Raw genomic sequence first — 11549 nt, 5'->3', positions numbered from 1 at the left:
GAGGCAAGCCAAAGAGCTGTTTCTCCTGAGGAAGACCCTGGAGGAGATGGAGCTGCGCATCGACACGCAGAAACAGACGCTGAACGCGCGGGACGAGTCCATCAAGAAGCTGCTGGAGATGCTGCAAAGCAAAGGACTGTCGGCTAAAGTCAGCGAGGAGGAGCACGAGCGCACGCGGCGCCTCGCCGAGGCCGAGATGCACATCCACCATCTGGAGAGCCTGCTGGAGCAGAGGGACAAGGAGACGAGCGCACTCAGAGAGGTGAGACGCGTAATTAGTGTTAAGATCACCGTGATGTAAAAGTCCTCTTTTTGTTGAGTTTTTTTTTTTTTTTTTTTGCTGTTTCATGCCAGTCTTTAAACAGCGTCAGACAGATTGAAGGCATCGAACGTTAGTTGCTATAGAAACCGGAGAGACGGAGGAGGATGGTGATGAAAAGAAACTCGTGTCATGCTGCCTCGTGCCAAAATTCGTTCATTCAGCTCAGGACTGATTTGTCATATTCATCAGTGCAGGTTCCTGTCGAGCTTAAAACTTGAGTGTTTGATGTTCGTGTCTTTTTTTGCTTAGAAATTAAAAATCTTACAACAAAAAGACATGAATTAAACTACACTGAAAATATCCCGTGTAGTGTACGAATAGCGGTGTGAGGCTCATTTCATGTGTTTATCCTCTCTACATCCTCGCGTCTGTATCTCCTCGTTATCAGGATCCGGGAACAACTGGGTGTAAACTGGTTTCATCAACATGAACCACGTCTGAGCAAATCTTTCCTTCTCTCTCTCTCTCTTTGCTCTTTCTGAATTACAGCAAACTTTGAGTCAACACTACAGCTCTTTGAGAACATTGACACCCAGTGGTGAAAAGCTGAACTGCAGCTTTTGGAAATTTTATTTGTAATGCATTGATGTTGGTTTTCCTGATCTTTAATATGTTATACCACAAACAGAGCAGGGAAAATGCTCAGGTTATATTCAGGGTTAATAGGAATAAGAACTTTCAGATGCATGAAAGTTTAATAAGGTTAGGGTTTGTAATAATTTAAAGAGTTACGATATAATTTTTTTAAACTCTTTTGAATTTTGAAGATGTTAAACATTACCGAGTAAAAAAGTATTTGGTTAATTAATTAATCAATATTTCAGGATTGTTTATAATGAAATATCATTAAGGCTTATAATTTATTGTTGTTATAAGTAAGGAAAACACTTCCGGTCATGGTTTTACCCAGGAATGAATGTACTTGGTGAAGTAATGGGCTTCTGCTGCATTTCGCTTATAAGTATGTCAATTCCCCCATCTCTATTATGTTGTGACCCTCCGGCTCCGCTGTTCTCTCCCTGTCGCTCTAAAGTAGCCGTGTCTGTGTCTGTGCTGATAATAAGGTGCAGTAGAAGCTGGAAGCTCCTCTTCCAGTGCCAGCACAAGTGTTAGTGTGATGGTGGAGCAAACATCATGTCCGTAACACTCCACCTTCTTAAAACGCTCGTTTTGTGATTCTCCCGTAGGACGTCCATCGACGCTACGAGGGAGCGCCTGATTCTGCCAAGACCAAAGCCCTGCAAACCGTCATCGAGATGAAGGCAAGTGTGTTTGTGTGTTAAGGGCAGAACATTCATCATTTCCTCTTAATTTTTTTCCAAAATGCAGGTTAAATGAATGAATTTGAAATAGCAACAAAAATGCGATCTTCTCTTTCTGCCTTTAATGTTAACCGGGTGTCAGAATTTATGGGTTTATGCTTTTCTGTGTTACCTGCTTAAACAAGGCTGCTAAAAATACAGTCACCAGTATTGCGCACTGGCTGAATTGAAAGGGCGCCCTCTTGTGGTGTACAAATTAATAGACAGGTGAACTATGGTGTAATATGACACAAAACAAACATTTCCCCTGATAACATTTTTAATAGTTTCAATTCTTAACAGCAATTCAATTGATTAATGATTAAACATTAACGTCCCTTTCACCCATAAGTCCGTGCAGCTCTCTCAGCGTTTATAATAGCATGGATACATTCACATTCCCTCTCTTTCTCTCTCTCCCTCTTGTCTTTTTACCCCCTTGCGCAGGACTCGAAGATCAGCTCCCTGGAGCGCAGTCTGAGGGACCTGGAGGAGGAGGTTCAGATGCTCAAGTCTAATGGAGCTCTGAGCACGGAGGAGCGTGAGGAGGAGATGAAGCAGATGGAGGTCTATCGCAGTCACTCCAAGTTCATGAAGAACAAGGTAACAGCACAGTGCCTGAATTTTAAAGTACTAAACAGTCTGTAGTGCACAATCTCATGATTTTAGGACTTGCTTTACACGCTTTACACGTTTCTCAGTTTTTTTTTCTTACATCACTCTGACTTTGTTCAAACTTTGTTTTATATTTTAAGTCTTTCACGGCTAACACCTTGCTTTCAACTGGGGTTCTCAGAAAGGGGGTCTGATCTAAAGCCACGGGAACTTTTTATTTAGTTTAGTTTACTTTATTAGTAACTCAACTGCTGTAGAGAGCTTTATAGACTGTGATGGAAGTTTATCCCATCGATTGGTCACGTCAATTAAATATTAGTCAAGTGAATATTCAATTTCACTACTTATTTATATGTTAAGTTTTATTAAATGCTTTTTTTAAAATCTTCCTTTATTCATAAACTTTTTAGAAAAGCGTTGTTAATCTAAAAACTACTTTTCCTGTGTTAGAGTTTTGAGTTCAATTAAATTTTATTTATATAGCGCTTTTAACAATGGTCATTGTCTCAAAGGAGCTTCAAAAAAAAAATTTTTTTATTATTTTTTTTAAAGAAAATATTTGAAAATGTGTATGTGTGAGAAAAATGTGTCTAGATAATAATGAGATGAATGAATGAATGATGAATTAAATGTCTCTGATGAGTAAGCCAAGGGTGACGGCGACGGTGGCAAGGAAAAACTCCCTGAGATGGCAAAAACATGAAAAAAAAAACATGAAGTCCAGTTCAGCACAGGGAGTCAGTAGGTGCGAAGGGCAGATAGGGTCCGGATCACTGGGAGCACAGGAGCAGTATGTGTAGCTCCAACCATCATAAAGCAGAATCCAGCTGGAGCTGGTCCTTCTCTGGATAAAACCAGACGAAATACCCAAGTTGTCTAGATTAACCGAGTGTGTCCAGGACATAAAAGATTGGACGATCAATAACTTTCGTTTACTAAATTCAGATAAGACGGAGACATTACTTACCGGCCCAAAAACCAGCACACAACAGCTTTCACAATTCAGCCTGCGTTTAGAAGGATGTACTGTTACTACCAGCTCAACAGTAAAAGACCTGGGCATAATATTAGACAGCAACTTGTCCTTTGAAAATCATATTTCCAATATCACAAAAACAGCCTTTTTCCATCTTAGAAATATTGCCTCAGGATCCTCACAGGGTTGGCCTTTGTCTACTGAAGCTGGTACAATCTCCAGATGCCTCGGGATGGGTAGATAGAGAACAGAAGGAGAGAATTAGCGTAGTTGCCATTCAGTATAGATGTACTGGAGTATAAAGTTATGGGATGAGTTACGCGTATGCCAGATTGAAGAGATGTGTCTTGAGTCTACATTGAAACTGGGAAACTGTGTCTAAACACTGTCTGGAAGGCTATTTCAAAGCTTTGGCGCTAAATATAAAAAAGCCCTACCCCTTTTTGTAGATTTTGAAATTCTAAGTCCAGAGTTTTGTGATCTTAAGGAGCGTGGTGGATTATAGCGTATCAGAAGACTGGTTAGGTATGTGGGAGCTAAACCATTTATAGCCTTGTATGTAAGTAGTACTATTTTGTAATTAATTCTAAACTGAACAGGTAGCCAGTGCAGGGATGATAATATAGGGGTTATATGATCATATTTTCTGGATCTAGTGAGGAACCTGGCGGCTGCATTTTGGACTAACTGTAGCTTGTTTATTGAAGATGCAGGACAACCACCTAGTAATGCATTACAATAGTCCAGTCTGGAGGTCATGAATGCATGAACTAGCTTTTCTGCATCAGATACAAATAAGATGCTTCTAAGTTTGGCAATATTTCTAAGATGGTTGAATATGATTTTCAAAGGACAAGTTACTGTCTAATATTACGCCCAGGTCTTTTACTGTTGAGCTAGTAGTAACAGTACATCCTTCTAAACGCAAGCTGAACTGTGAAAGCTGTTGTGTGCTGGTTTTTGGGCCGATTATGAGCAATATCTCTGTCTTATCTAAATTAAGTAAAAGTTATTGGTCATCCAATCTTTTATGTCCTGCACACACTCGGTTAATCTAGACAACTTGGGTATTTCATCTGGTTTTGTTGAGATGTATAATTGGGTATCATCAGCATAACAATGGAAACTAATCCCATGCCTTCTAATGATGTTACCCAAGGGAAGCATGTATGTTGAGAACAGCAGAGGTCCTAAAACTGACCCTTGTGGGACCCCATATTTCATTGGCATTACACCAGACGGTTCTCCATTTAGATCTACAAAATGGTATGGATCAGACAGGTATGATCTAAACCATTTTAATGCCTGCCCCTGAATACCTATGTGATTTTGTAAGCGATCTATAAGAATATTATGATCTATAATGTCGAATGCAGCACTAAGATCAAGCAAGACTAGTATTGAGATGCAGCCTTGGTCCGAAGCTAAAACAAGTCGTTTGCAATCTTAACTAGTGCAGTTTCTGTACTATGATGGGGCCTGAAACCTGATTGAAATTCTTCAAGGATGTTGTTTTCCTGCAAGAATGTGCATATTTGAGCTGATACTAGTTTTTCTAATATTTTTTATATGAACGGAAGGTTTGAAATCGGTCTGTAATTTATTTGAATTTGTTTTTTTTAAGAAGCGGCTTAATAACTGCCAACTTGAAAGGTTTAGTGACGTGACCTAGATATAACAAGGAATTAATAATGTTTAGAAGTGGCTCTCCAACTGTATGCATCATGTCTTTTAAGAGGTTACGGGTTGCTCTCTTTAGGGTGCAAGTATGACTGTTGTAGCATGGTGCAAGTGTTTTATCTCTATAGTATTGTTTATAATATAGAGAAATAGTTTTATAAAAATCAATGGGAGATCAGAGCTGAGATTTTCTATAAGAGTCTGTACAAAGTCCCTGGCTGCACACTTTTTAAGGACCCCAGACCGAAGAGTTTACTCACACTGTGATGTCGTATAAATATGCCGTATGTTTCTCTGTGCCTTCATGTTTAACTTTTTAACGGCTTCATTCTTTATTTAAGTGCACATTGGCTAAACAACACTTCCTTTTCTCCTGCATGGTGAACGCAGATCAGTCGGCATGCTCTGCTCTTGAAAAAAACAAACAAAAAAAAACAACCTTGCCCTATGACCTGCATGTCGAGCGGTCACATGCAGAGTGAACGTTGCTTTGGGAATGCCGTGTCGGTGGTTGTTGCAGTAACGCCAGCCTTTCCTGACAGGTAGAGCAGCTGAAGGAGGAACTGTCTCACAGCGAGGCCAAGGCCGAGGACCTGCGAAAGCGAACGGCTGAGCTGCAGCGGGAGCTCTCTGCAGTAAGACACACGGAGAGGCAGCTTAGAGCCACACCCTGCCCTGCTTTCCTCACCACACGGAGAACAGGACACTCAGAAGTGCTCCCTTGCGTTCCTTTAGATTCAAGCTTTTTTTCCACTGCACTGCAATGAAACTTAGCTAGTACCAAAGAATATGATCATTTTATGGGTCAGATACAGGAGCTTACTGTACTCGGGGGAGGGGCCTGCAGCCTTTAAGCAAAGATTAAAAAACAATTACAATAAGTCCCCGACTTATGAACACGATCTGTTCCTGGAGCATGCTCGTAAGTCGGATCAGTTCGTAAGTCCGACAAAGTGAGTCTTGTACAGCTTTAACATGAATATACAATTTAAAGCATAAAAACAAACGCGTGTTTTTGTTCAGACTTCAGACCTTTCATACATTTAACCTACACACTGAAAATATTGTATATAATTGTAAATATTGGTATCTGGTGCACTGCAGTGTCTATTTTTTGTATAATACACGTGAGCTACTACAGTGATTTATTCACATCAGCTAATGTTCAAAGATCTGAGGTCCGTTCGTGACTCGAATGTTCGTAAATATGGGACTTACTGTACTTCTTAACTCAATTAATTAATATAATTTGTTGCAGATACTAAATAAAAAAAAACTTAATTAATGAATGGCAAATTAATGAAACACTCTGGGAATTCGTTATAAGAAATAAAAATGATAAAAGCTTATATCCCAAGTTCTCTCAGTTCTTGGTTTTTGTTTAAGAATGCGCAGCAGAAAAGCATCCTATTCATTTTGCAAAAGTTAAACTGTTGCACTGATTTAAACCCAAAGATCATATCGGCTTAATTTTAATTAGTAATATTAGTATTATAGGTAGTAGTAATATAAATTAGGTTAAAATCTTAGTACTGAATGATTCTCTTCCTCTATAAATAGAGTCATGGGCAAAGTCAAGAAAGACAAATGAAAGCAGATAGAGATGACGTGAGCAGTGGAATCCATTGGGCTTAGATCAGGCGTAGTGGATAGAAACAGATCAGAACTGGATTAAACATTTCCCCCGCGTCTTATCAGAGGTTTTTTGTCCAGACACAATAGCCGGATCTGGGCCGAGGACGCAGGGACTCGGGCTAAACGAGTGAGTCATCAGGCGTCTCTCGTTCTCCCTGTGATCAGGAAAGCAGTGCTTCGCCCGCTGCTGTGCTGAAAGGTCGGACGGACGCTACGCTAGACTCCCTGGCACTGTTGTAAAAAAATCTCCCCTTTCTGTCCTGTTTTTCCACCCTGGTCCCCATAGTGCTGGTTGGAGTAGGAACTCAACACTAATATCCCACCAGGCTCACCAGCTTCCCTTTCATGTCTTTCTCTTCTCTTCCCGTGTGCTGCTGTAACCTGTCCACCTCTTCCTCCCCAGGGTGACTGCAGTTAAGTGCCTCTGCTAACCTGCTGCTCTCTACCATGCATGTTGAAGTTTTATTGGGAGTGTGTGTGTACATGTGTAAAGCACTTACTTACATAGTGCCCTGATGTGCCTTTGTCTCCAGTCCTTGTTGTGTGTCATGTTTAACAGGTATTTAATATCAGATTTAAAACACGGACCTGTACGGATAAAAGCATAGTACTGATCTATTCTAAATATTGTCTTTAATATTAGCCTTTAAGAAACCAAATCACTTGTTTCAGTTTGTCCATTTGATTATTTTTAAGTCTTCAACGACAAGTGGAAGAAGTCTTAAAAGCAAAATTCATAATTTTACCCAGGTTTGTAAAATAGTCCATGCTTTTAAAATAGACTTCCTCGATATCAGTATTGTTTGTAAATGAGTGTTTGGCCTACCCTGAAGAAAGCGTGTTCCATAACCATCAGATCTTTCTGAATCCTATCGTATTTAAATAATACAGCTGATTTCTTTAAAATCCTGACTCGACCCGATACGATGATGTAGTACATGGCGATTTAATTTGTGTTGCGATTCTATAAGTATCACGGCTTTATAAATATCTGATTCGATTTTCTTTCATAATTGTATTATTATTATTTTATTTTTTTTACCATTTGAAACCATGAACATTTAAAAAAAAAAAAAGAAAAACCTTACTTCTAAAGCCTTAAACCCATAAAAGCTTGAATTTATTTAAATTAAAACTACGGTTTATCGGTAGATCTAGGATAAAAAAAATTAAATTTGTCCAGTGTTCATTGTTGGCTGTGTCACTACCTGATCGCCATCGCTACCCGATTTGTTTCATGGATCTTGGAAGCGTGACTACAGCATTCTCACTTGGACAAAATACACAGTCACACACACACACACATCCACCTCTCAAAGGTAAAAAGTAAAACATGACAATATATTGTTGGAATATAATTTCGCTAATATGTTTGTGTGTTAACCGAGTAGGCCTACAGATATTAATACTATTCCTAATGACTACTTTAGTATGTGGCAGTCAACAATAACATGAGGTAAACTTGATGTTTCAGATCTGTGCTTGAGAATATTTTCACTAACTGAATCTCCTGAATTTTACTTTGAATACCCTCTTGCTCTATACTACTGACAAAGATAATTAAGTTTTTGCTAAATTAATCTGAAAATATTACATAATTTCATTGATTACATATTTTATTGATTGTGGAATGTTTAGTTGAGTTCTCTGGATCGTATAATGGTGGACTGTGGGATTATTTAAGCTAAGTGGTTGCGTGACCCAATAAATGTGTGTTGTGTAAGCACTGTATTGTGTGAGCCAAATTAAAATTGACAGGAGCGATAATAATTTGTCCAGGTGGAGATACCACGGTCACGTGTACAAGATGGGGTAGCTCAGTGGTTAAGGCATTGGACTACGGTTCGGAAGATCCCAGGTTCAAACCCCACAACCACCAAGTTGCCACTGTTGGGCCCTTGAGCAAGGCCCTTAACCCTCAACTGCTCAGATGTGTAATAAGACAAAAAAATGTAAGTCGCTCTGGATAAGAGCGTCTGCCAAAAGCCTAAATGTAAATGATGGCAGAGCCTGACACAAATCGGGTAATGAAATCGGGCTGCTAGCCTAATGTTAGTCGTATTACCACAGTACCTGACTCGAGGATGACGCCGTTGGCATCGGGGCTGCGTGATTTGATCAAAAATCCCATTTCGATCATGCGATTGAGATTTTAAACATTTTGTTTTCAAACATGTTTATCTAGGCTAACAGCCGATAACTGGGCAAATGATCTCATTAATAGGATGTCTGGCAATATTTATTACCTCAGGATTATTAAAAAATAACTTTATTATTGAGAAGTTGGAAAAGGGAAGGACAACAGAAAACAACGAGCTAACGAGTGCTGCGCATGTGTAGATGTAACTTGAGCTCACTAGCTGTGTGTGTTGTGCAGATCGACCAGGTGAAGCAGGACCTCTCCAGGAAGGACACAGAGCTCCTGGGCCTGCAGACCAAACTCGAGACGCTCACCAACCAGTTCTCAGACAGCAAGCAGCATGTCGACGTCCTCAAAGAGTCTCTCACTGCCAAAGAACAGCGAGCTGCCATTCTACAGACCGAGGTAACACACACACACACACACACACACACATACCAGTAATAACGCAAATACATCCTGTAGTGGATCTATAAGGAAGCATATAATGAAGTGCATTCATGTAGGAGGTCTGAAGTGTGTTTTTTAGCCTGGACGACTACAACATTGCTTCTATTAATTAGCGACAACTTACATTCTGTATAACTTCTCACTTCTCTACGCTCGCTATTCTGTAGCTGTGCGTGGCTAAGAAATATAAGAAAAAGTAGAGATAGGGTGAATCATATACCCAAGTCTATGAGCACTTGTAAATAATTATCAGCATTTTATTTCTGTATTAGTTTTGGCTTATGTGGAGTGTCTACCGTACAAGTCCTCCCCGTACAGTCCTGACCTCGCTCCACGTTGTTTCCACATGTTTGGGCCTTTAGAGGAGTTCCTGGGAGGCCGGCGTTTCAGACATTAAGCAGGCAATCGGATCATGACTCCAGTGTACTGAGATAACTTAATGGTGTCCAAGCTCTAGTGAAACACTGTGATAAGGGCATGAGTGTTATATATGTGCAGGGGGTTATATAGAGAAATAAAGGGAGTTTTTAACTCTCATAACTGTGCATAATCGAAAGTCCTGCTTTGACTTAAATACCTCTTTGTAGCCTTTCATTTTCATTCAAGATTTATCATTTTTTGGTCATGAGAAGTTCACGTTGAGGCTTTGGAGTGGAGTTTAATGAACAAACCAGATGATGTGAAAATTCTCATTTTTATCCCGAAGATTAGGATGTGGTCAGTGTTGTCATGTGGAGAAGGTACCACAAGGGGTCAGTGTTGCATCACACAAGAAGAGCAGGACATTTTAAACGATAACGCATCACTTGTTTGAAGAGCGACAACTACGTTCATTTCAAGAGAATGTTTTTTTTTTTGACTCACTGTAATATCAGTCATTTATATCATCACACAACATACTGTAAATCAGGATCGATTCCCAGTGACCGTGGATATACTTACGCCGATTTGCACGATGCCATCTACAGTGAATGTAGATAAGCTGAAGTCAACGGCGCGGTAACGAAATTAGCGCTGCCGTTATCATTATCGTTTGCTTTACTGCCAGTCTGAGCTGAAAGAGCATCCTTTAAAGAAGAAATGAGAGGGGAAAAGCGCACAGATTACATCATCTCTGACATCTGATTAGATCTGAGGAATAAGATGATCAGGGGTGTGTCCCTATGACCCATGTGGAGCATCCACCGTTGCTATAGAAATGATAACGTATTATAAAAGTATCGATAAGTAAATAGTGAAGTCGTAGTGTGAAACGGAGCTTAGGTTCACATGAGTTTGATCAGTACGTCTGACAATATGCCTGGACCATTCTGAATCTTGTGTGTATGTGTTTGCGTCTTAGGTGGACGCCCTGCGTCTGCGGCTGGAGGAAAAGGAAGCCATGCTGAATAAGAAGACGAAGCAGATCCAGGAGATGTCCGAGGAGAAAGGCACACTCGGTGGAGAAATCCACGACCTCAAAGACATGCTCGATGTCAAAGAGCGCAAAGTTACCGTGCTCCAGAAAAAGGTACTGTATACACACACACACACACACACACACACACACACACACACACACACACACACACACGCACGTACAATATGCACACAGTTTTTTTTTCTTCTTTTTCTTCTTAATCCTGCCTATAGATGGCAATGTAGGACCGCGAGTCTGTGTGTTTTTGCGCCTTGGTTCAAGTCCATACACACGCGCACAAAAAAAAAACAGGCATGTATTTAAATTTATGGTGTCTAAAAGTAGGGGACCGGTTGTGTTTTTGATGGCGGACGTCTCTGCTCTTCTCAGAAATGACACACTGAGGCATAGTCCAGCTCTGTGCTCCTGCTTTATGACTTAATCCTAACACTCAGGCCTCAACCACATCGCTAACTTTAGTACCCGGCTGAACCGTGTACCCTGGCCTGTGTGTGGAGTCTCTGTCCAGATACCAGTTGTCATGAGGTCTAACTTGATATGGGTAACGTGTGTGTGTGTATATGAACAGTTAGTGAGGTAGCTGTAGATTTGAGGGGATGGTTAAAGTTGGATGGCGTCTTGCACTCTCTCTCTCTCTCTCTCTGTGTGTGTGATATCAGCTTGTGTTTATTTGGTGTAGCCTCTCTGTACGGTGCTGCTGGAGGAGATACCGCAGGACCACATCACACCGACTCCATCTGTATCTCTGAGTCTAAACATCTAGACTGATCACGGCCTCAACACCAGGACTGTCTTACTTTTTCTTGTCATTTGCTTTTTTTTTTCTCCTACTTTACTTTTTTTCTAATTTTATTATTATTATTTGTTCCTTTCCTTCCATTCTTTTTGTTTTGTTCTGTTCTGCTTTTCTTTTCCGTATTTCTTTTTATTTTCTTCTTCTAGTCTTGCCTTGTTCTTTTTTCTGTCCTTCTTTTCCTTACTTCTTCCTTTTCTTTTTATTTACGTAGTTT

The 11549-nt window shown here is 40.2% G+C and overlaps 1 protein-coding gene across 2 annotated transcripts in view; it reads left to right on the top strand.

The window, feature by feature from the left end:
* The window catches only part of erc1b (ELKS/RAB6-interacting/CAST family member 1b), a 220985-nt gene that overhangs the window by 34026 nt on the left and 175410 nt on the right, over positions 1 to 11549 (top strand). The window contains exons 3-8 of one of the 2 annotated variants that reach the window (XM_053508594.1): positions 1 to 262; positions 1510 to 1584; positions 2071 to 2226; positions 5437 to 5529; positions 8907 to 9074; positions 10462 to 10629. The exon at positions 1 to 262 is cut by the window's left edge and continues 158 nt beyond it. In XM_053508594.1, the coding sequence (XP_053364569.1) occupies positions 1 to 262; positions 1510 to 1584; positions 2071 to 2226; positions 5437 to 5529; positions 8907 to 9074; positions 10462 to 10629 (922 nt within the window). The remainder of the gene's footprint in view (positions 263 to 1509; positions 1585 to 2070; positions 2227 to 5436; positions 5530 to 8906; positions 9075 to 10461; positions 10630 to 11549) is intronic. The other variant, XM_053508595.1, reaches the window with a different exon arrangement.

Source organism: Clarias gariepinus, chromosome 12 (genome assembly GCF_024256425.1).
Source record: "Clarias gariepinus isolate MV-2021 ecotype Netherlands chromosome 12, CGAR_prim_01v2, whole genome shotgun sequence".
NCBI lineage: Eukaryota > Metazoa > Chordata > Actinopteri > Siluriformes > Clariidae > Clarias > Clarias gariepinus.
The sequence above is the reverse complement of the archived record's forward strand: the minus strand, read 5'-3'. Positions and strand labels throughout refer to the sequence as shown.